The sequence below is a fragment of the Calypte anna genome, chromosome 5A (assembly GCF_003957555.1).
Source record: "Calypte anna isolate BGI_N300 chromosome 5A, bCalAnn1_v1.p, whole genome shotgun sequence".
Lineage (NCBI taxonomy): Eukaryota > Metazoa > Chordata > Aves > Apodiformes > Trochilidae > Calypte > Calypte anna.
The window spans coordinates 19093125-19119068 of NC_044251.1; the positions used below are offsets into that span (position 1 = coordinate 19093125).

A 25944-nucleotide genomic window follows, 5' to 3' on the forward strand; every position below is an offset into this window, starting at 1 on the left:
ATAATAGGGAAAGTATACTGCAAACCCTAGGGGGCCCCAAAAGGTCTTTCTGTTTTACTTTGGTTGCGAGGTTGCCTTAGTCTTATATCGACAATGTTTTTATTTTATGTGTATGTAAAGCAGAAAATTCCTGTTAACTGGTAGATCTTGTTTCACCTATGAAGACAAAGTCTCTAAAATGAGCCTCCTGACTTCTCTCAATTTCTTCCTATACCATTTTCTATTATGTCCAGGAGAGGGCAGCATTTTCCTACATCAGGTACATGAGGACACATGCCCTGCTTAGGCTGTCAATGTTTCTTGTAATTACTCCCAGTATATTTGTTGCTTGCTTATGAATTAACTTGCATTTATGGAACTAAATCATTCCAATCATTTAATTACACCTGAGGAGCTGAACTATAATTGCTTGCTTCCAACTAGGATCTGATATGGCTTGAGCAGTATTAATTTGGTGTTTACTTTTCTGAGTGCTAAAAGCATTAAAATGATTGTGCAATGGGATTACATTTTACTAATTGCTGGCATTCATTAGCTGGGTAAATGGCGAGGAAGAATGACTGTATATTGTGGAGGGATAAAATTATGGTTTTAAATAGTATATTACTAGGCACATTAAGGCCCTAAGACATGTTTTAAAATACTCCAGAGGTTATTAAATACCGTATTTTCTTCATGTCTTGCTATATGAGTATCTTATTAAAATACTGCAATTATTATGAACCTTTTTGTGCAATATGTAGGGAAATGGCTTCATTGCCAGAAACCTATTTCTTGATATTAATAACCTTCTATATTTTCAACTAATCCAAAAGTAAATGAGGAACTTAGGAAAAGATTGCCAACTCCAAATCAACACAGTTACACAGAATTGAAAAAGAAACATACAGCTTCATTTGAGGGATTCTTGTAAGGAACTCGGTGTTCTGCAATATGAGGTGAAGTTATTTTTTTGTTAAGACTTAGGCACATGAAACCATATGCCTTTTTTTTAATCATGCAAATTTATAGTTATCAACAAATATGAATTAAATGTGTATTTCTTGAATACTTAATGTAAATGTTAGTGTTGAATCTGAAGTGTCAGCATGCCTTTTATAATCTCAAAGAAAAAAATGAAAACATCTGCCTTTGCTGTTGTATAGGAAAACAATTTCTTCTGATTATTTATTAGTTAGAATCTGTGTCTTGGTATAATATGCTTGAATTTTAAAATGTGTACTCAATTTTATTTATTTTTTTAAAAAAACTCATTTATCACCACAATAACAAATCTCTGGGTATTTTCATGATTCAGCCGCTGCCTTTTCAAGGCCTGTGTTTTATCTTTTTGATAAATACAGAAAAAATATGGCAGACAAAAAATAGAAAATAAGCACAACTACATAGAGAAAAAAACCTATTCTTTCTACAATATAGTTTGAAAGAGGTACTTGAGTATATAACAAAATGTGTTATAAAATTACTATATTAGTAAGATTACAAATGTATTCAGATTTCCTTGAGAAATCATGGTTGAATTTTTAAATATCAGCATATATTTTAACATTTAAATCTTACCTGAGAAGTGTAACATTTTACTATATTTCTTATTTTTCAGTGTTGAGGGTTGTTTCTTGAAGATTTTTGTTAATATGAAATACTGTAGCTGTTTAATTAACTGTATAGTCTGAAAGCAATATGTATGCAAATATTGGGATGGATTATTTAGCTGTTTGGAAAAACCTGAAAATTCAGAGTTGGAATGGTCATGGGCCACTTTACCCATATTATATCCAGGAAGTTAAAGCAGGAGAACAAATGTTGTAAAGTAAAACACATAGCACCATCTGTAATAACTACTGAAGTAAGCAGTCTCATTGCCTCTAGCAGGACCACTCACTGTAATCTGGGCTGCTCTCAGCAGCTTGCACTTCCAAGACCAGACTCTAGAACCAGTAGGCAAGCAAGTAATTTTTTCAATGAAGGCAATAGGTGCAACAGAAAGCTGAACGAAAACATTAGAAAAATTAGATATGTGAAGAAAAATACTGAAAAAATTACTGAGAAATATAGTTTAGCACTGACTGTTAGAGTACACAGACTTTACTATTCTCTTATAAACATTTTTCAATCATTTGTCTTGTAAATTTTTCGTCAAATGAAGGCAAAGTATAGGTGTGTTGTAATATGTTGTTTCAAGTTTATTTATCTAGGGTTTGCTTTATTTTAGCTCTGAAATCTTCATGGAAAAGCTGGACTCAGTGCCAGATCAAACAAGTTCAGAAGAACAAATGGAGAACTGGTCAAAAGGTAAGGACTTTTAAGATATTAATAAGGAACCTCAGGTGTTGTACTAGTGCTAGGCAGTGACTGGAATGTATTTGTTCTTGCCGATATATGACTGGCTTTGGAAGAAAAGTTAAAAAAAAAAAAAACAATCCACAGCCACATACTGCCTCTTGAAAGTATTGGGGTAACAGGAGAGCAGCTACAGGAATGTAAATTACCAGCTTTATTTTTATATTCTGGATTATTGAAAATGTTTTGTATAACTTTTGAGAAATCTTATTTATATGCTTATTGAGTGCATTGCTATTTACTTTCCAACCTTTTTTCCTTAATGGATTAACAACAAATCTCAAGTTTGTCTTAAAGTAACTTTCTTGGCTATTCATGCCTGGCTAAAAGAATGATAAAGCCATCTACTGATATTAACAAGTTTCTCATTATTACCTGAACTGAATATAGAAAGTAAGGTAGGCCTGGAGGTAAAGAGGGCCTTGGTTAACTTGTAACTTCCGTGGTTCATGGAGTTTTCACCTCCATTGGGATGGAAGGATCTTTTTGTATTTGGATGACTGAATTTTTTCTCTCAGAAGAGAAAAAATCTTCTGTTTTTCATGGAAGGAACTTGAAAAAAAATAAACACTAATCTTGAGAGTATGATATGTGACTAACTGACTTAAGAGAACTGTTAGAAAGTGGCTAGTGACTAGATAATAATGTGTGCATTAAAGTAAAGAAAACACAAAGGAAGGAGACCTTCAGTATATCATAAAAAGTGTGGATTTTTTTCCTAGAAGTTAAAGGGAAAAAAAAATTTGTCAATATCAAAATTGCCTTCTATATCAGAGCTATTTTATGCATTTTCTTTTTTGAATTTAAACTGTGTATTCTGTTTCAAAAGATGTCAAGTTTCTCATTAAGAGTCTGTTTTTTAGAAGCAAGAATAGATAATATGTCTTGGGAATGGTGCATTTCTTGCATATGTAAAGGAACTTCTGTCTTTAACATTGCACAAAATGAACTCCTTCTAGACCCTTTTTAATTCATAAAATTTTGAGCTATTACTGAGTGAAGCTAAAAATGTTTTTGAATCATATGCTCTGAAAATAAAAATAGACATTGTGGCATAACATAATGGAAAATTATGTTCTGACAATTTATATTTTAAATATGTAATAGCTTTATGAGATTTAGAATTTTTAGACCTTTAGGGGTCAGCATACCCCAAGAATGGTTCAAAAGGTTAACTTTTACAAAGTAGGCAAGTGAATAACATAAACTGATTCTCTGTGAAATATTTTCTGTCTAATTGCAAGATATGGTGTTCTGCTGCTACTCGCAGATACTTGAAAAAACAGGTAGTTGCTGAGTTTTGTGTGTGTTATTTATGCATTAAGTTAATATTTTGTGCAGTTCAGAAAGCTATTTTTCCAAGCTAATACTTAAATATTTATTTATCCAATAGAGGTTTTTGTATAGACCAAATAAAATTGATACACTTTCTTTAGATCAATCATCAATAAGTCACATTTCTTTATGCTTTTATTCCTAGAGATGTTAAAAAAGGAATTATGGATAAATCTTATGTCATGAAACTGATTTGGATGAGGATTTTTTTTGTTGTTGTTAGAATTTTATTTGAGTATTAACATTTAAATTGCATTTTCTTATCTTAAATATAATAGGTAAGTTACAGCAACACAACGTTCAATATGTACCTTTGGTAGACATCCTGGTGCATCTTTGCACTGAAATACTAAATCATAGCAACTTCTAATCTTCTGTATAAATGTTGATATTGAAATTTGTACCATTTTGGTTTCCACTTGCTTTGTCATCTGTGTTGTCTTTCCTTTTTTGCAGCTAGTACTGTACGGTACCTAGCTGTTCCTTGCTTGTAATTTTTGAAAAAAACTGGTTTTGGAAACTGGTTTTGCTATAAAGATTTATCCCATTTTTTTTAACAACACACTAAGATGTTGGAGATTAAATTAATTATTAAAAAAATAGGGTGGTGAAGGACATATGCGATTAAATTCAGCTGGCTAGATGAAAATTCAGTAAAACAATGAGACTTTAAAATAAAACAGAAAAAAAGTTAGGTGTGGAAAAATTATAGGTTTATGGCAGATATGTGGGATAATATATAAGCTGTTAATAGATGTTAGAAAATAAAATACATGAAAGTAGTGTAGTGGGTAGTGTTTAAAAAGAGTATCTGAAGTGTTTGATAGTTAAGATTTTCTTTTTAACTTTCCATGTTGCTTGGAATTACATCTGTGTGAGTTGAAGCCATTTATCTGTCTCTCTGCTGGTATAATAGGAATAGTTAAAGAACAGTCTATGTACAAAGCTTATGATGTTGGGTTTGTGTCTAATTGCACTGTTTATCTCCACAGCACCTAGTTTTTAATAGCAGGACAGTGACTCTTTTTCATTTTGTTCTAAGAATACCTGAGAGAATGTATCAGGAGCATTGGCAGCAGGCCAGCAAAGACTGTAATTTCCAAATGAAAAGTGATCAGGATCCAAGCTGGAGAGCCTAGGATGGTAGCCCATTATGAAAATAAAATAATATTGGTAAACAGGAGTCTGTCTGTGTGTTGCAGTGGTGGGAGAAGCACATTGCACCTAGGTGGAATTGTTATTTTAGCGGGGTTTACATGCATGATGAAAACAGTGCTAACATTAATACTGTCAAAACACAAGAGGGAACTTGAAATTAGGTGTTCTTCATACTTGCATATACATTCAGGACTCAATATACTTGTTTTCCAAAAGAGTTAGTAGAATAGGACAGTAGTGAGTGTGCAGATATTGGAGTTAAATTTGTGTCTCATTTGACTCGTATCATGTCCTGCATTTGAATGGTTGCAGCTATACTTCTGTATTTTAGTCTTTCACTACTGAAATGTTTTACTTGTGTCATATTTCTGAGCATCCATGTTATTTAAGGACAGGGAAGAAATGAAGTGCAGTCTTAGAGTATCAAGTACTGCTTGGTCTGTTTTGACAACAAAATTTTAATTTTGCTGACTGCAGAATGAAAAGCACTGGATAGTTATTATTTCTAATTTCCAAAGACTAAGTAGTAGATCGATTATTTTTAATGGTGAAGTGGTTTGCTTCCTTAAAAGCAAATGTTATGTACTTGTTATATTTCTCAAGCATGGAAATAAATATTTATATATATTTCTAAACCACTACTTAAAGCACATATTGAAATATAAGTCAATGAACTGATTTCACCTGTAAGAATTTGATGTCAGCTGTTAGTTATGTTCCATATGGATACTTTCACTGTAACTTGTTATCCTTCAAAAGAATGTTTGTGTGGCTTGTAAAAATACTTTAAAATTGCATGTCTGGAAACCAGTTCAGAGGAGACTCTAGCTTTAAAGAGATATGATGTTGTAGATAGGAACAGTACTGCAGAATCAGCTTGTGCAGGGAAATTTGAAAAGTGTTTTATCTGGTGGTGAGCTATTTTCCAGTCTTGCTCTCTTCAGGAAAAGTAGACGAGGAAAACAGACATGCAAACTTAATGAACAAGTTGTGTATATATAACTGCTTGGAGACATGTGCATGTGATAAGCTTGTGCTTAAGCAGTTGTTTAATTGCCTTGTGGCTTTCTGCATCCATTGGTCTTGCATGAATGCATGGTGCTTACTGTTAAGGTCTGGCCATAACTTGTGCTGTTGAGGTCATGACATGTATATCACACAGTATATGCCAGTATATTGTTTACAGAAATATTTAGTCCTTTTCCTGTGTAGTTAATAATATTCAGGAAATAATAAATTATCTTGAAATATTTTTTGCATTTATTTACTCCCATTTATAAATTCCATTAGTTGTCAGCCATGGTAATTGAGGCAATGTGCAGTCATTTGCATAGACTAAGTAAAATTAATCACCTTTTTTTGCTAACTTCCTGGCAATGAAACTTCTATTCCTCTGAATGTGTTTATCTTATTAGGAAAAGTTTAGTTTGCATATCTGTAATTATTTTAGTGTACTTTTTGTGGGTTTGGTTTTGCAATGCTATTATAAGGACTTTTTGTCTGTAATTACTATGGTGTGAATTTAACACACACACACACACACACAGAGATGGAGGGCTAAAGATTTGAGAGTAATGTGGTGGTGTAACAATTTTTAATCTGATTCTCTAGCTGGGTCCAAAGGCAAATAATTGTAAAGGTGCTCCTTCCCCTTTTCCAGAATGCACCCGTTACAGCTTTAAACACTCCAAAGTAAATCTGAAGCCCTTCTTCCAAGGCTGCAGTAGAGGCAGAATAAACCATGCTTGTCATTTTGAAGTCTCTTTCTTCTTTTACATGCCTAAACAGGATACTGTGAGCCTATTCTTCCCCTCCTTCCCCCTTTAAGCAATAAGGAGTGCTGTTTACCCGGGAAAGAAAGGAGAGCTGGATATTACAGGGATGTGTATGCAAAAGAATCTACATGATATGCAGAGAGAGTCCTCTTCACACATGTGGCTCAAATGATTAGTGTCTTCCATGTGTGCTGTGCTTTCAGCGTTGAACTCAGTGTGCTGGCTGTTAAGAGACCCCCTTGCCAAGTGGCAAGGGTTCCTCTGGACAGTAGAGAAGGCAGAAGAGAGGTAGAGAGGATGGTCATGCATGATTCAGACATATGTAGAGCGGCTAGTAACTGTTGAGCAGCACTAAGTACTGAAAATGAGGAAAATTTCTTGTATGGAAAAACAGGGTATAGTTTGCTATGACTTGAAAGATAAAAAGGATAACAAAAAACCATCAAATACATACAAATTTACAGGTCTTCCCTGTAAATATAATCACTCTGTCATGTATATAAATGTTTAGGTCTCCTTTTGGCATCCCATTTCTTTCCTTGTATATTTTGAATGGTTAGATACAGTACATTTCTGGTGATGCCGCATGCAGAAAGACACTTCATCAGAAGGGCAATGATCTGGTATCTGACTGACTCAATGGAACATTGCAAATATTATTTTGTTAGACCCATTACAGTACGCTGAAAATGTGCAGTGCCTTATCTGCACCAAGTACTGCAAGTCCTAAAGTTGGGGAGAACGCACGACTTGAAGTTTCGCACTTTGAATCACTTGATGTGTTTAAAGTATGAGTGCAGCTAACTTCAGAATGTCTTGAAATGTGCTTCAGCGAGAGCAGCACTTATTACCACAGTAATTCTCATGTGGTACTTCAGAAGAAACTTTAAAAGACCTATCACAAGTGCAAGAGGAATTTACTTATTTTCTTCTTTAGAAAACTTCGTTGCTTTTATTTTAATAACAACTAGAATGAAGCTTCAGTTCAGAGAAAAGCCATAACAACAAATGTATTTTAAAAAGGTTCTTCAGGGAGTGCATTGGAGACTTCTCTGAGAGTTCACCTGCATCCATTAGTAGACCATTTACTCAGAGAAAAGTGTCCATGGCAGATGTTTTTTCCAAGGCTTTCTTACTTTACTTTTATGCTGACCACTTAAAATTACAAATTTTTTCGTCACTTCTAATCCTGTAGCTTTCTGGGATTTCGTTTAGAACTCTTAATTCATCGAAGTCTTAGTTGGTTGTTTGCAGTAGGGGAGGTTGAGTACATTTGAATAAGAGAATTTTCACTATAATTAATGAGCATCAGGAAACATGACCCTGCCTAGATAAAAGGGAGTTCTGGATCATTAAGATTTAGATAATGGAAGGGGTTATATGTGAAAGGCAATTGTCTGGTATGACAATAGCAAAAGAAAAATGGGATGGGAGGGTTTACTTTGTTTTTAGCTGGTTTAGAAAACATAAACACAGCATGCTTAGTAAAACCCTAGCATACAATGTTTGGAAATTATGTAATAACTCCATATAGGCTGTAATGATATCCTGAAACCCTGTATTTAAACTAACCTGAATTACAATGAGAGATAAACAGAATATTTACCCATCCCTTATGAGCTGCTGCTGATATGTAAATTTATTCTTCTACTTTGCACAAATATACTTTTGAGCTACTGCTTAAACACTTCAAGGTCCTTAGCCAAACAGTTTTAATGATGCCTCCAATATTATGAAAGTGTGACATTTGATGAATGCCTTGTATAGTTGTGATATCAGGGAAAGTGTAAACAAAAAACGCACATCAAGTCATCGTGCAACACCTAGATAATTTATAATTTTACTGTTTATATCCATCTTGACATTTTTTATCTGCCAAAGGCAGGTTTCATTTGGAATCTTAATCTGAGATTTATTTGGTGGATCTGGAAATCATAGCTAGAGTTCCCACAGGAAATGGTCCATCTACCAACAGATTAAATGGCAGTCCTGCAGTTGTTAAGGGAGCTCTGCATTTAACACACATGCATACTCATTCAGTCAGCACTGTGGAGAAAAATTAAAGTAGTAACCCAGGTTTAGGAACAATGTAGCTAAAAAGTCCCATATTTGCTGAATGACAAAGGGTTATATAGCAGCATTTCATTTTATTATTCGTGCTTGAATTTCTTGTTTGCTTTGTTGAGTCTGCTGACGAATACTAATAAATGCCTGCAACAATCCAGACGAGAGATGCCTGGCAACAAAGCTATGCGGTGGACCTCCCTGATCTTCTCCAGTTCACAACCTGACCTTTTGAAAAATTGGCTGGGCTAAGCTGCAGAATTTGGGTGTAATGGTTATTGTTAACTCCAGCTTTAGGATTTATTAATTTGTGTGATCAAGACTTACCTATACTTCAAAGTTTCAAAAGACCAAACACAATCATCCGTCCATTAGAACTAACATTGTGTTTCAGTGAATCCCACTTAGTATCTGCCTAGAGATTCTGCTGTTTTGATGCATTTGGAATATAAAAATGCTTTTTCAAGTGTTAGACCAAACCAGAGAAAATCTAGTGTCTTCTCAGAGACAGATATTTTAGAATAACAATATGTTAATGAATTGCAAACAGAGACTAAAATGTTAAAGGATGTGTCTTATATTTCCACATTAAAAAATGCATCATGATTAACTGTAGAGAATACCAAAATGATGATTTGCCATGTATTTTAAAGACTTAGAAATATTTTTCTATTTTCCATATTCACCATTTTGTACACAAATGCTGTTTAGATGCAAAATAGGAAGGCAAAAGACTTAGTGAGAGAGGCTGGTGAAGGAAATATCATTACTAAAATAATCGGAATCCTTGGAGAATTGGAAAAAAATGCCTTTGCCAGAATAACTCCAACTGTTCTTAATCTCCTTCTCAATTTATTTCTTTATGAAGGATGTTGCCAGGGTTCCACACAAGTACAGGTGAATAAAGAAGCATTCAGAGTAACACAGATGTCCCCCTGCTTAAATTGCTAACACAGAATGAATTCACTGTTCTCTTTAGATTCTGTTAAGGAATAAAAAAACCGAACCATTAAATTTCTAAGTTTTGTCTGTATTTTCGTAGACAAAGTATTCTCAAGTTGCTTTTTGTGCCTGTGTTATGTGACATGGGATATAGAGCAAACTAAGACATTAACAAAAAATATAAACTAGGTTATTTTTACTTCATTTGCAGATGACCTTCTCATTAAAGTTCCAATAAGAATACATTTCTCTTTGAACATGATTTTGGACAGTTAAATACTTAACTGTAACCACAGATTGAGCATTTTAGTTGTATCGTTCTGTTAACCTAACAGACTTCTAAAACAGTTTAAATTGCTCATAACTTTTTTTTGCTAGAATGAAAGATGTAAAAAAAAAAAAATTTATTTAATTTCCTCTGCCTCTTATTGAAACTGAAATTACAGAAACTTTGTATATACTGCACATCTGTACTTCTAACATAGAAAAACTGTAGTCTGTCATGTGAATGATAATTATCATCATAAAGTGTTATATTTATTCTAAATAAAAATACTGGGTTTTTTCTTGAAGTTCAGTTGAAATTAGTTGCTAAAGGCTCTCTTGGGCAGAAGGGATTTGAGGTTTCTGTGGAGGAGACAGGAGCAGAAAGGGCCACCACAGGCGCCAAGATAAAGCATGTATACAGTACCTTGCACTTCAGATTTACTTCTTCTTGCTCAATGACCTCAGTCCAGTCACTTCATTACTATGTGCCTCAGTCTTGATTTTAAAATGGCTATTGCACTGCTTATGCAGCCCTTATAAAATATCTCTGAGAGTTCCCAGAAAGCATTTCCAAGGCCTGTTTCTGTGTCTCTGTCATTTGTTTCTTAAAATTAGAGCAGATATCCTATCTCACCATAAGATCCAGGACCTTTCTGAGTAAGAGTTACTTAAAAGTAAGCTGATAGTCCCCATTCTTCTGAATTGACCCATGGCATCCTCAGCAGGGCCTTCAGTTATGTATTGTTGGGGCATTGAGCACACAATGCATCTACATGGTGATTTCCAGTTTGTTACTGCCAAGGGCTTGATTCATTATAAGCAGCATTTTGGATACACAGAGAACTGAGAAATAAAAGGAATTAGCTTTGTGTTACAAAACTACTCTGATCTCAGTCTTGTCATCAGATTCCTGTGACTGTCATTGTCTTGTTCTACAGAAGTGACTTAGTGAGTCTTAAGAGTCCTACTGAATGATCACCACCTTAGTCTGTCCAGTTTTCTTTAAATGTTAGAAAAAATATGTCATGAAGGAGTAATCATACACTGCTAGTTTCAGGTTATTGGTTCTAAATATACCACACACTGCACTATAAGGGCCTAAGTAATTGCTAAGATAAGTAAATGTAGTAAGTCCAAAGATCAGTAAAGCTGCACTTTTTCTTGGGTTTGTTGTTTTGTTTTTTGTTTTGTTTTTTGGTTTTTTTTTGTTTGTTTGTTTTTTGTGGGGTTTTTTTTGAGAAAATTTTTATTGACCTTGTACTTTTTGTCCCGCGCTTTTGTAATTGTTTACAAGAAAAAAGAATTACTGTCTTCTTGAAAATTAAGTAGATTATATTTTCTTGGGATTTACTCTGAAGACTTGTTTGCAGATTGTGAGAAAGATAAAACAGTGAGGAAAAAATAAAAAAATATTGAACACCCTCTGAGATATGCATGCAAATCCTGTATGTTACATCCGTGACAACTCAAATACTAATGCAAAAGGAAATAAGAGGCGTTTTGAAAATGCATAGAAACAAAGCCAACTCCTTTCTTTCCATGTATGCTAGGCAATAGGATCAAACTTCTTCCACCAGCCTCATTTTCGTTGTGTTTTTATACCTACAAAGTCCTTTAAGTTTGGTTTCCCACTCATTTTCAGGATTTATGCTTTTTAATCATTCAGTAAGGAGTCAGCTGTTGAGGAACCTGAGCCTTTCACAGTGATTCTGTTTGGTAAAAATTCCAGTAGTTATACAGCCCAGTGAATAAATGTTTATCTTTGACAAAAAGGCTGAGTCATGATTTTCAGCTCATGAAGGAATATTCAGCCTTAGTACTAATTTAATTTGCATAGCTTGAGATGATATTGATTATTTGGTTCAAGTTTTCCATTAGACTTAAACATTTTTTAATTTCTACTTGTTTATTCTATATGACTAAGAAGTCAAGTCCAGTGGCATTAGATGTTACAAACTGAAGACAATTCTATTATCCATTTTTCACATGAAGCTATTGAAATTGCTTTTAATGAAGTAACTGTCTTGTTATAACAGCTTTTTAGAACACTTTCAGATGGGCATGCATCGTCATACACACGTGCCAAAAAATTGTATTTTTGAAATTGTTTTAATATTAGTAACACACAAAAATCTAGGTAATTTGAAAGTCATTAATAAAGAATAGTGATTAGTAAAGTGAAAATTAAAAGAAGATTAAGTTCTCAAGTTAAACTTTTACATACTTGACAGTCACTGCAACAAGTTAAGGTAGATATGTGATTTGCAAGTAGGGGCAAGAGCAAGTATTTTTTAAATTGTAGTGTGTCTTTTTATTTCAGTAAAACCAGCTTAGTTTGGTATAGGACCAGGGCAACTCCTTTGCCTTGATAGTTTTGTTGAATACTTAATATTCACTTTCAGTGTTTGAAATTCAAAAGTTTTGGTATTATACAAACACACACAAAAAAAGCCACAGAAATTGAAACTGCATTGTTTAGGATGATAAGGGGAAAAAAACATTATTAAATTAGAGATTGTCACTCACTAAAATTTGGGGTTTTTAGTAACAGGTTGCAGTTAGTTCCTCAAATGTAGCACAAGGTTTTGTTGTGCTTTTTTTTTCCCAAATGTTTTTACTCTGACAGCGTGACATAAGAAGAGTAAGCTACTGAGTTTGCAGTTAGCTTTGCTCATGCTCCCAGAGTGCTTATGGTTCATTCTCTTCCTTCCTGGTTTTGCTTTTTCCTATTGAGCTTCTTACTGCTATCCCTCCAGGGGTTCATTCGTGTAGTCTTTTGCAGACAGATGAGAACTTGCTTTGTCTGTGCTACAGACGAGCTTAAAGCAAATACTAGGAAGCTATAGGTAAAAAGCAGTAAGTACTATTACATTCGAAGCTGGTTTGGAGCATCAAAGGCTTCCAATGTACCCGTATTCATCTGCAGGCAGATCTGCAGCCATCCATGTATTTTGCGGTGCCATGTGCTTATTCCACTGTTTTTTGTTTGTTTTCCTTTGTTATTATCCCACAGATATCCCTTGCAAACCTCTGAGCTGATCAGCATCATTTGTCTAGATGTGTGCTGAAAGACTACAAACAAGGGGAAGGAGGTGCCCACCCAGCTTCTGCTGGACAATGGGACTCCTGAATATGCTGGGTGGTATAACGAGGGAAGCTACTGCCTCCTTCGCCTTCCAGGTGAATTCGAACCTTCTGTGCACTTTTGTCTTCAACACTTCTTTCCGTATTATCAGTGTCAATACAGGATTCTCTAATGCTGTGCATTCCATTATCTCAGTGCCAATCTTTCTGGGAAGAATCTATGAGAAATAGTGGCTGCCTTCATAGCATGTTATGTTCGATGTTTTTACTTGACTTTTTAACCATTCCCAGCTTAACAACATTGAATTCTGTTTGGATTTTCTTATTTCAAGCCATGACAGCATTATCTTCCCCTTATGTCCCTCACAATCAATTCCCAGCTTTAATTCTAGTGTCTTTATATTCCCTCTTCCTAACATTTGCTTTTCTTTCCCTCAATGTGAACAAGCCATTCATTCTAGATAAATACATACAGAAGATCAGCTGTTCAGCTTCCCCCTATAGTGAAATATTAATCTCGGCTACTGAATTTGTGCTATTCTATATGGAAAATAAGTTGTTTAGTATACTCAAGAGCCAGATTCAGTGGTGGTGATACCACTTAATGAAAACTAAAGCTTTTTTTCTAAAGCTTGCAAGGTTGCTTTACCCTTTCTCTGATGTTCCTTGTGCAGCCTGATTATTACAAATGCTACTTACTCCCCAGTGTGTCTCTGCAGCATTGGTAATTAGCCCACAATACAATTTGCAGGAGGCTTGAGGAAAAGCACTGAAATGCATTGATTAATATTGCTACTTACAAGCTGCCATGTACCAAAGCTTAAATTACTTGGGGTGAGGTTCTTGGACTGTATGGAGAATGAAGTGGTTTTAAAAGCTAAAAAATTGCTATGGCCGTTGATTTGACTGCATTCAAAATATCTGCCCCAAAGCATTCTATTGATAGATTTAGGATGCTGACAAAAAAAAAAAAAAAAAAAAAAAAAAAAAAAAAAAGTGTTAGAACTTTATTAACCAAGTAAAATTGTAGTGAAATGAGGCAACCAGGTGCCACTAATTGTCAGGGAGTGGGCATGAGCTTGTGTTAAGCCCACCTGTGCCTGATTAGGGCGGGCCCCCACTGTGCATGAGCTCATCACCATTAGGGTGAGGCACTGAGTCTCGAATCCCATGGCCTCAGAATTGCTTGGGTTTGTCTGTATGATTACTGTGCTCTAACCAGCTGCACCACTCAAGCCTCACCCTAACGGTGATGAGCGCTAGTGGCGCAACCAAGTTAGTGCAGTGCTGAGACAAAGCGACTGATCTTCCTGCTGGCTTGCTCGGGAGTGAGCCGAGCCTGTGCTTCAAGACTCACCTTTTATTGCCCCCCTAATCCTGCTCATGCAGAGGGACTCGTGATAGAGGGGTTCATGAAGGACTGTCTCCAGTGAGAGAAACCCCATGTTGGAGCAGAGGAAGAACGGCAGGCGTCCTCCTCCTGAGGAGGAAGGAGCAGCAGAAACACCGTGTGGGAAACTGATCCTGAACCCCCCCTGCCCATCCCCTGTGCTGCTGAGGGGAGGCGGCAGGGAAACGATCGGAGCCTGAGAGGAAGGGAGGAGAGGAGGGTACTATATTAAGGTCTGAGCATGTTGTCTCTTTCTCTTTATAGATTAAATTAGGGTGGGTTTTTTCCTTTCCAAGTTGAACCTGTCTGGTTTTTTGCCTATTGCTGTAATTGGGGATTGAAAAACTCCCTGTGCTTGTTCGATTAATGGGCTTAAGGTGGATTTTCTCCTCCATGTAACATGGCGGGGATGGGGGGTGAGGGAGTGGAGGCCTGGTTGGTACCAGCTGGGCCTGACCTGTGACACCTAGGTTAGTTTTCAGGTAGTACTAAATGCAGAGGATTCCAGATTTTGTCTGTATCTTTTTGCTACTCTCAAGTTGCAGGAGGTTCTTAAGAGTATACAGAGTGGATTTTTTAATGCCTCTTTTTTTAGAAATTTCTTAATACCTGTCTCTTATTCTGAGAAGTAGCAAGGAAGATGAATCCAGTTTTGAAATGTGGCAGCACTTTAGAAGAAATCTTTGCTCAAAATCCTGCAGGGTTTCAAGCCACTGACCAACAGCATGTGTTTGCTGAGAGAATCAAGGTTCTTTAAATTCCTGCATTCGGTGTGAAGGAACACATTTCAATCACAGTACTGAAAATAATGTTAGGTTATACTTCCTAATGCATGTTTTATCAAATCATGCTCCCTACATGTTTATTACTGCGTAGAAACAAAGATTCTGAGATGATGGTGTTCCTCTAGTATGAAAATCAGTGGTTATAGTTTAGAGCCATGGTGAAAGTAGATTCAAGTGGATTTGTGCTGAAGTAGATAGGGAGAATATAGGTGAGCAGCATGTACGGGAACTTTTTCCTCAAGGTACTAATATAACATAACTTTGCATGGGAATTTGTTAAACTAACTCTAGCCAACCTAGAATTCAGCTCTCTGTGGCTTTGAGATGTTTCATGTGCCATTGGCTGTGTATTTCCATTTTCAAAGAAAGAGTAACTTATTGCAACAGATTTTAGATGTAGAGCTCAGTATTTTTTACTTCAAATCCGCTACTTGAATATGATTGCAACTCTATAAACACTTATTATTTGGAGGAAGAAGTAATAAATTGGATGAAATAATATATACTGTATAATTTATCCAAAATGTTTGGAAATGCTAACTTTATTAAATGAGAAAAAGCTCTGGTGTTTGTTCTCTACTAATCTAAATGAAAGAATGAATAATATATGCACTTTTTTCCATTTGCAGCTTTTTTAGGCTTCTCAATCCTCATTTTTAAATATAGTTTTATAATTAAAATGTACTTGTTCTTACTTTATGAAAGAACATTCATGGTATGTAGATCTTTCTTTCATTTAAATACCTTGATATCAGAAATATGTCCTAAAAATATCTAGTAGCCAAGCTTATGAGAACTATCACACTCAACATTTTAATGAGATAATTTTTCCCTTTGGCACAATTTGTGCTTTGCATTCTTCAAGTTCTTTAGTTGTATGAGCCTGTACCTTACACTCTCCAGCAGTGAATAATGGGGCCTTAAATTTGTTGTGGCCAAATACAGCTTGCTGATACTCCTTTTGTAGCAAAAGGAAAAAAATAGTCTCATTCAAAACCTGGAAATATCCGTCTACAGCAGAAATTCATCATGTGTCACTAGGGTAAAGACAGATATATAATTTCTGAGGGTCAGCATTATTTTAGGCAGTCATTTAAAGGGAAGAGAGACTAGGAAATGGTGATAATTTTTTCAGGTTTCCATGAGACAAATCTAATAAATAGGTTTATAACTCATACATCCCCGCTGTACTTTACATCACTCTCATTCCTTAGTGGGATGAGGAAGCTGTGAATCTGAAACTAGAGTACTTTCTCCTTTCTGCTACAGATAATATGCCATTTTCAAGTGAGAAATCTCATTTTTTTTTCTCTTTCCAACTAGAAACACTCATCCTGGAACAGAAAAAAGACTTCTGTGCTGAGTCTCATGATCAACAGAATTCTCAAAAAAAGCCAGAATTTTTCACCCTGTCAGAAGCTGAAGCGCTGAGATTTTCAGATATCCCAGTAACGGGTAAAAGAGAAGCAGCCTCAAGTTACTGTAATTCCTGTCCTGAAGAATCAAGGTAAATCCAAATATCATTGTATATAGTTTTTGTAGATTCCAATTATAGACAATATACAAACAGAATTTTTTTGAAAGAGGAAGATTTACTTTCCAACTGAAAATCAGTGAGTCAGTTTTTTACTTAGTCTCACCATATCTGCTCTGCTTTCCTTGTGGAATGCAGCATTTCACCACTGTGTTCACTAACACTGACAGAAAATATGATCATGACAATGGTTTATGTGACACAGTGTGGGTATTTCAATGATTTTCATCTCTCTAGAGAATTGCCACTGACACTGGCTATCAGACTGTTCTTCAACACTAAGATTAAACTCCCACAGCAGTCAGCATTTGAACCATCTCATCTGCAAATATATTGAATGTAGGATTCTAAACCTATAGGCAAAAACATTGTTGTGGCTGATACTATATAAACTGCACAAAATCTATCCTTCCACAATAGATTGCAATTAGGATATGAGACAGTATCTTGATATAGAACAACCCAGACAATGTTGAGTCAGTGTTGATTTGCATTGTAGATGATGGTCTAAGTGTACCATCAAGGTGACATGTCAAGTTTTCCTTCAGACATCAGAAGGAAAACATGGAGTAATTGAAAGATGATAATGAGGTATATTCAAACTCGTTCTTGGGAAGCGTCTCCTGAACACAGAAAGTGCACAAAAAACCCTTAAATTTTATAATGTAAACAGTATTCAACAGTATTCAGAGGCATTTATCACTTGCAGTCCACAACACTACTGAAATGAAATTTGCTATACAGAACAAAGATGAAATAGGCTTTGAATGATCTTGAGAGTGAAGACAAGCAGTTTAAGCACTTTTCCACTTCCTGTATAGTATAATACACTAAGTACTTTTTTGGTGTGTGCTCTTTGCTGTGTGTGTTTGATGTGCTTGAGGCTGCACCATAGTTTGCCTGCAGTCTACAGATATTAACTTCCTTCTTAAAGAACCATAAAGAAAATAAATCTAATAGAAACAGGTGAAGAATACTGAATACAGGCTGAATACAAAAAATTGTCTACTTAAGAGAATGACCCTTGGAGGAACAGATAGTTTTCCTTTTCTTTCTAGGATGTGAATTGCAAATAATGAAAGTAATGTATAATGTACAGCTTTTCTGGGGCTATTTCTTATAACTCCTTGTCTATGAAGCCTATAAACATTAAATACTTAAGGGAAGTGAATGTTAAAGATATTTGCTATTAAATACTCTTTAAATGGTTAACAAGTTTTGATAGTTTATTTCTGTGTATTTTGGTTGGGCGGGGAGGGAGGAACTTGTTTTGCATAATTTTTCTTATTTTTTTTTCCCACTTAAATACAGCACCTTAGAAATAAAGGCTAACAGGATATTCCCTGAATTTATATCCTCCTGGAAGAATGCTCCAGACTTAGGAGGAAAAATAGAAACTGCATTCCTTTTAAAAGAACTGGATACTCTGAGGGCCAAAAATAAAAAGGTATAATTGAGATATTCTAATCTCAATATTTGCTCTTTTATGGTTGTCTTATAAAACATAGGTTTTAAACTGTTCCTAATTTAGTTTTTTTACTTACTTTACTGCACCAGTCAATATCTTTGTTGCCATTTTGGATTCTTAGTATCTGCTTAACAACTGCTTCTCTGAAATTAAGAGTAGCTTTCATCCTACTCTTTTGACCTTTATAATCAGTGGCATAGGTTCTTGCATCATGGATGAAAACCAAGGAGAACTAAAACCAAGGCTGGATCACATTAGTATAATCTGGATCTTGTGCTTCTGTGCATGTGGTCCACATAATTAATGTACCCTTGTACCTCCTCTTTGTTGAGGGGGAGAAAATTCCATCCTACTTGCACACTGCTTTGCTTCTAGCTTTGGTAGCAGTTGCATGCACCTAAACAACAGAAAAATCTATTGGTCTTTCTATGAAGTGTCATTGAATATTCAATGACAAACTCAAATGTCGAAGATCTGTCCAAGAACAGATTTAGTGAATTCCAAATTAAAAGAAAGGCCTCAACATGTGAAAGAATAAGAGTTTTCAATCTAGCAATGCACATGAAAAATTACACATTTTGATCACAGTCTCTTCAGGCTGTGGTGTCAATACTCAAGGCAGGAAGCAGGAGATTTGTGCAGACATTATCTACATTATACTCCACACAGCTCTGAACTTGTTCAGTGAGAAAGACCAAAGGACTGCAGTGGGTGATATCTGGAGAATCCCAAATAAAAATAATTGTGCACACAATTCTGCTACTTGTCTCACAAGGGAAGATAGGGCAGATGATAATGAATAGATTATTAACAGTTTTCCATCAAATGAATACTTATAATTAGCCAAACTTCTGTTGTCTTGCTTGGTTCTTGTATTTTGAGAGTAAGAAACTTTTAAAATTTTGTTGTAGTTAAAAGAACTGGTTAACTGTTTCAGCTATTTATGTACTCACTGTCCATTTGTATAATTCAGCTTCAAGATAAGCTGTCTGAAAAGGACAAGGAGCTGAAGACAATAAAACTGGACTTAGAACTGCAAGAGAGAGCAACAGAAGCTAAGATTGCAGAAAAGATTGCAGGTACAGTAGGCAAGCATTTAACAGATGGCTGTATGGCTCCTGCAGTACCTGCGGTTGCTATATGACGTGGCCTGGTGAATGTTAGCTGTATTTGCTAAAGGAGGGAAGATTTGACTTTTTTTTTTTTTTTTTTTAATGTGTGGCTGTTTAGAGTTGCTTAGAAAATAGGTGGCTTTAACATCCTGGTACTGGTATTAGCAGGAGCTTTACCTGTATTCATACTGATTTGGGCATTAAATGCATTGTTAACACCATGTCAATCCAATCACAAAAAGGTTGTTTGTTTTGTTGGAAGGTCCTGAACAAACAAGGGGAAATAATGATTACCAGTGCCTCTACCTTTCAACCAGCAGTTCAAATACCACTTATTGTTTTATCTCGTTCAGAGCAATACTACCCCCTCTCCGTGTATGGAGGTAGTCGCACACTCACCTCAACTACAGACCTGCACTTTTCTTTAAAAATCTGATCTTCTGGTAGTTGATGAATATTTTTCTCATGAGGGTGTGTCTCCAGTGAATGAAGTTTATACGAATTTCCCAAACTAAAGTTTTTTAGTTTTATAGTTGAAAGTGAATGCATGCTTATATTTGTTGTTAATTGTTCTTTGGATAGACCTATGAGAATGGAAACAGTTTGGATTCTTTTATTTTGGAAAATTCTAAAGTAATAAAGCTGAGTATTTTTATTCTTGAAAAGTGACTGTGTATATTGTGTACCCAGTGGATGAAAAGTGCTCTGAGATTTTTCTCCACTGTGGACTGGGATTCAAAGAAATCAAGGGTAGTGCTTTTATAAACTCATCGTATCTTTTGTTCGTAAATAAAGTGTAAGCTAGGTAAAATTGTGCCCTCCTGGGCCACAAATACTGTATTAATAGTCCTAATACTTGTGTCCAAAATATTGGTGCTAAAAGGAGGAGTAGCTGTCTTCAGGAAAATGGAGCAGAAAATAAACTCTCTAGCTGGAAAAACAGATGGCTGACTTTCCACTTAATGTCATACTCCTAAGAATACAGTATTATAGGTGGAAGAGAGACTTCCTAGATTTTCTGTGGTGAAGGGAAAGACAAATGTAATCCATGTCATAGGAAACATAATTTTAATCCTATTTCATTTTACATAAAGTGCTAGCTTTATTTTCAGAAGAAAAAAATCTGCACTGCATACTTAGCAGCCAAAATTGTTTGTGTTAAATCCTATTTTGGGTTTGTTCCTGGATATTTGCAGTGTTTTATCTTTGGTGTATAATAGAGAAATATTCTCTTTGATATAGGTGTTCATTGCTCATTAAAACATGAAAGGAAATGTGTGTCAAAAGGCATATCAGAAACATGTTTAGTTTAATTTTTCTGGATATAGTTGAAATGTTTGTTATTAAATAGTGTTTTTCAGACTATACTAAACACTAAATAGTGTTTTTCAGACATTACTATTAAAAGTTTCTAATTATGTCCTAAGTATAATAGTCTCTTCAGAACATTATGGCATGACTATAGATATCAAGAATCAACATAGTTATTCCATTTTAAAAGGAGAAATAAACCAAATTTTGATGAGACCTACAATGTATAATAAGGATGACCTTTTAAAAAAATATCCTTATTTCCTCTTTTACAAGTTCAGGAAGTATAAAATCCTTTAAATGCTGCGAGTGAGGCCAAGAGGCTCCTTACTGCTTAAACTGTTTGCAAAAAGGAAGCATCATTAATATTTCATGGATTTTTTGCTTCCTGTCTTACAGTTCTGAGAATGTTACCTAGTTTGGATAAACATTTTCAAATCTGGAATGCTGTGAACCAAACTGAAGTTGAGAAGGTTTATGTCTTTGTCTCATAAAAGCCTTGGGAAGAGTTCTAATGGACAAGGAGAACCTCATAAAGAAGACTCAGAGTGTTTAAGGGAAAACTTTTCTCCCTTGAGTTTAAGTTATCAGAGTAAAGGAGAACACATGCTGCTGCGATTTCATGTTGCTGGTTAATGTTTAATTAGTGCAGTGTATGACACATGGTAGAGTGAAGCCTGTAAATATGGGTGTTAGCACTTATAGTATTATTTAGTACTGACATTATGATAATAAAATTACTACAAAATTATATTGGAAAATCATCAGAAAGGTTCACCATAAAAATGTTGTCCACTTTGAGGAATATTATGATTCTGCTTGAAAATACATCCCTCTAATTGATGGCTGTTACCTAAACAAGTATCATGGAAAGAATAGAAATGCTGAAGACAAAGGACATTTTTTAATGAAGCTACAATGGCCTTCAGGAACAAATAATCCAAAGCTTGTAATTTTATGATTTTAACTTTGTTCAGAGGTAGAAGTAAAGAGGGAAAGTATAAATTTCTGAAATGCTTCATAAAAGAATATGGAAAGAATAGAGTTAAGGGAGAAGATATAAATGATAGGAGAGATTTTTTAACATTGTGCACAGTAAATAACTTATTTTCAGAAGGTGTTTATTTTTAAATTTTGCTAGCCTGGAAAAAGAACATTAGAACTTCCCTTGTTCCCAGTCTCTGTGTCAGATAGCTATGGCCAAGGAAAATTAGGGAATTCAGAGTTTTGGTTGCAGCTTTTAAGCACTAGAGACTATTGTTTCTGGTGGTAAAACTTACCACAGGTTCCTGCTGTTTCTTTATTATTACGTTGGATTTCTTCTCATTACAAGCCAATGTCAGAAGGTACTATTAGTTTCACAACCCATTATGAAAGGAAGAACAGAGGAGGAGGCAATATGAAAATCAAGGAAAAAGCAAATCATCAAAGAACTGGGAGTGGGATAATGTAAGGAACAAGAGGAACACCACATGTGAACTGGTCACGAAGAATTTTGAAGTGTGGGTCTCCAGAACTTTCATATATTGAACAGAATGGAAATGGGTGCACTCTCAGGGGGTGGGGAAGGGAAAAGGATCACAGGTCTTTTGAGGGCAGAATAGAAAATGAGGATGATGGCATTGCAAAGAACTAAGTGTCTAACTTGTAAAATTCCTAAGGACTGTCAGGAAGAACAAATCTCACTTAGCACGGACACAGTACGTGGCTTCACTTTGTTCAACAGAAGAATTATACAGGGAGTATATAGGAAGTTTTAGAGGAAAGGGCTGGATGCATCTAAATGAGAATTGTCAAACATAGTGGCAGCCTCTCTAAACTGGAAAAAATATCAAAGTCCTGGTCTTCTCACAGTAACTCCCACCATTACTGCAACAAGATGTACCATAGTTGGCATTAAGCATGTCATTTTTGCTATCACAATGCTGTGTACTGGGACTAAGAATAATTTTGTAGGAAAATATAAAAAAATTACTACTTATTAAATCTTTCTGTAGCAAGGACTATTCTGTGGTCTTGGTTCTTGTTGGGTTTTTTGTTTATGTTTTCCAGTATCTATTAGTAAAGTTACCAAAATATAATTCTTCTTTAAATCATAGCCAGCTGATTGAGTTCTGCCCTGCTAGGCCTGTTCGGTGCCTGAAAACTATTGGCATTCTCCAGGTCCTCTCTGAAAGACCATGGTAATTATAGCAAACATCGTTTGGAAAAAGGGAAAAGCAGTACTTCTGGTACTGTTGTATATGTTGTACAACTTTCAGTCTCTTGGAAACTATAGCAGTATACCTACAGTGAGGTCCCTTTTTTCATGTCTGTTTTCACAAAAAAAATTGAGAGTTAGCACTTGTGATATTTTGGAATTCTTGAATGTGGTATGGAAATGGCCATGAACATTATTTCAAGTTTCCTAGGTCAACTTGAAAAATTATTACTGAATGCATATGCAATAGTTTTAATAGGAAGAGTGAAAAAAAATGTCCAAGTATCTATTAGCTTACTTAGTTTGAGTTAATATCCCATTAAGTAAGAGGAAATAAGTAATTTTGCCAGTAATAAACTTTGGGTGGCAATATCTTCCAGCACAGAAGAAAAGTATTTTCCATTTCTTCAAAGCTCACTTTAGAGTCCCTTTTTAGATGTTATTTTTCTGTCTTGCATGTCATCCATTAAAGATTAGCTGTGGAAGGTTGGAGCATGGAGAGATTATGAATGACAGAACAACCCCTGCAGAATAATAATCAGTTTTTGGTATTTAATGCTGTTTGACTTTTACAGACACATTTCTTATTAACCTTTGGTACAAACAGAAATCCAGGTTCCTGATATCTCATGGAGAAGATGAATTCAAGATCCTCTTCCAATTAAACTGAAATAAGGCCAATATTGGGCTTTAGCCAAAAGAACTCAGTAGTTCCTAACCCTCAGTGTTTATAAACCTAAATATAAATTGTATTTTACAGTTTAAGTAGGTGTCACAAATACTTCACTAACTCCGTTTTCTGTGCGTAGTTCATTTGTATGTAAAGTCTATATAGTTCTTAGGGTTTTTTTCCTGTGAATGTTTCATTATGCAAAGCTACTTCCTTAATAGTCTTTTGAGTATTTTCTAGTAAATAACAGCATTTTGGAGATAGCTGTTTGGATTTGAATCTTCATATGGGAAGGTAGGCAGTCTATCTAAAGGGAAGAAAAATACCCCAACTGGTGAGACTGGTGTTGTGACTGGGAACATCTTGGCTTAATTTTTAGCAGCTTAATTTGAAACATGTAATTTTTCAATGTAATTTTACCTTCAGATTGCCAAAAACTTGCAGGCAGCTCATTAAAGTAGGATGTACAATGAGCTGGCATAGGCTAACATGTCAATTTCTGAGCTGTTTGTGGGTGGAGTTTGTATGTAAAAATCTAGCCAGTATCTTCTGTGGTTTTTTACAATTAGTCTGCCCATTTTCTCCTCCCCACTACAGTACTAGAATAAAGGAATGGGTTTTATTCAGGAATAAAAGGTCTGCAATTAATCTGCTTCTTGAGATATTAGAAAAACTTTAACTTGTCAAATTCTGAATCAGAAATCTTAATGCAGTTATTTTCCCCATATAGTAAATATCCAGGCATCAGCAATTATTTGCTGAAAAAAAGTTTAACCACATTATGTTTTGAATTTTGAAGTCCACTTTGTTTTGTGTATTAGAAGCAGAGGCTTAAGCATTGTTCAGGGATTGGCTTTCACAAGAACTGCCTTGGGGTCTGTGTATAATACTCTCTCCTATTCTTTCCCACTTTATTTTTTTTTAATTGAATTGGGATCGGAGTACACAAAGAAAACCTTATGTGGAGCTGCCACTAAGCAACTTTAGCCTTTTATTAAGAAAACTCTGTTTATAGCATTGGAAATGTAGGGGCAAATGAATGATGTGCACTAAATACATATGACAAGCACAAAGCAATAAAGAAGTGACTGTGTTCTATCAGTGTTTGTTCAGATTGCTGTATCTGTAAAGTCACTTTAAGTGTAAATTACTTTTAGTCTATAATTCCTGGTGTAGACTGGTAAAAACTCACTAGTAGTTTTTCTGTGATCTTCTTATCACTATTTTGCTTTTATTTTTCAGTTTTAGGTTATAACTGAAAGTAAGCTTTCAAGAAAGAGCTAATAACTTAAGTTGTCTGTTTCGTAATGGAGCATTTCAGCACTGTTAAGTCAACAGTCAGCCCTGGAGCTCATGGTAGTTTGCCATTAACCTGAATGAGAACGGTGTAAAGGGCCTTAGGCTTTGAACATTTCTAGGGATTATCTGAATTTTGTAACATGTATGTGCAAAGACCAATTAATAACATATTTTAAAGGCTTTCATAGCAATGCAGTAAATATTGTTTGTTTGTTTGGCTATGACAAGATTAACTTTTTATTTAATAATTGTGAGCAAAACCATCAAATCCAATAGAAGGAAGCCTCAAGGGATTTTGATTTCTAACATGACTGGATAACAAATATATACGTTTGTACTTCTGTAAGAAGAACAAGCATATAGCCATATGGTTACATAAAATTTAATAATATTGGCCCATCTGAAAATGGCAAGGGTAGTTTCCAAGTCCTTCTGTGATTAGCCAGACAGAGACTCAGAAGAGGTGAACAGGAATGGGAGGACTGATGAAAATGAAAAGACAGGTAGTCATTGCACCTCTTTTCCCAGTGTACTTCCCTAATTCCTCACATTTATGTAGCTGCTACTTAGAAATCCAAAGTGGAAACACAACAAAAATCCCTAAAAAGCTTCAGTTAAGCCTCACTGTAGGATAAATTTCAGCTCACATTTTTTCCATGGAAGCAACTGAGCAGAATAAACAAAAAGCTCATTACAGGAATCTTTAATTCTAAGTATACCCTGGTCAAGTAATTTCTCTCATATTTCTGCTTTTCTTTCAGAATAATATATATCTCCAAAAGGTAGAAAACAGAAAATATTCTTTGTGTCTTTTTTCTTGTGAGTCAAATATTCACTACTATGTTAAAGCTGTATACCTGAATGAAATAGAAATTGAATCATGCATAAAAAAAAAAAATTGAGTTATTAATTAGTGTTATTATTTGATTCAATACTTGAATATTTAAGGTGCGCATAGCCTTTTTTGTAAAAACATTATCTTTTTTTTTCCCTGCAGTGGTGCAAAAAACAATTAAAATTACTTTTAATATACCACAATCAATGCCAAAAAAATCCCAAGTCCCTTATTATTAAGCAACCACCCATCTTGGATACTAAATCTTAAACTGCAAAACCCTGACCTTCTGCAACAATGCATTCTTTTTAAGATAAAAACTTTTCCACCAAATTTTTTCTTGGAAGTAAAAGATCACTTTAGGTAGTGCTTGTT

At 35.1% G+C, this 25944-nt stretch overlaps 1 protein-coding gene across 1 annotated transcript in view; it reads left to right on the top strand.

Annotated features, from left to right (window-relative positions):
- The first annotated feature begins 809 nt into the window (after positions 1–809).
- The window catches only part of MIPOL1 (mirror-image polydactyly 1), a 146222-nt gene continuing 121087 nt past the window's right edge, over positions 810–25944 (top strand). The window contains exons 1-5 of the mRNA XM_008505275.2: positions 810–938; positions 2213–2292; positions 16464–16647; positions 17986–18121; positions 19116–19221. Of these exons, the coding sequence (XP_008503497.2) occupies positions 934–938; positions 2213–2292; positions 16464–16647; positions 17986–18121; positions 19116–19221 (511 nt within the window). The 5' untranslated portion in view covers positions 810–933. The remainder of the gene's footprint in view (positions 939–2212; positions 2293–16463; positions 16648–17985; positions 18122–19115; positions 19222–25944) is intronic.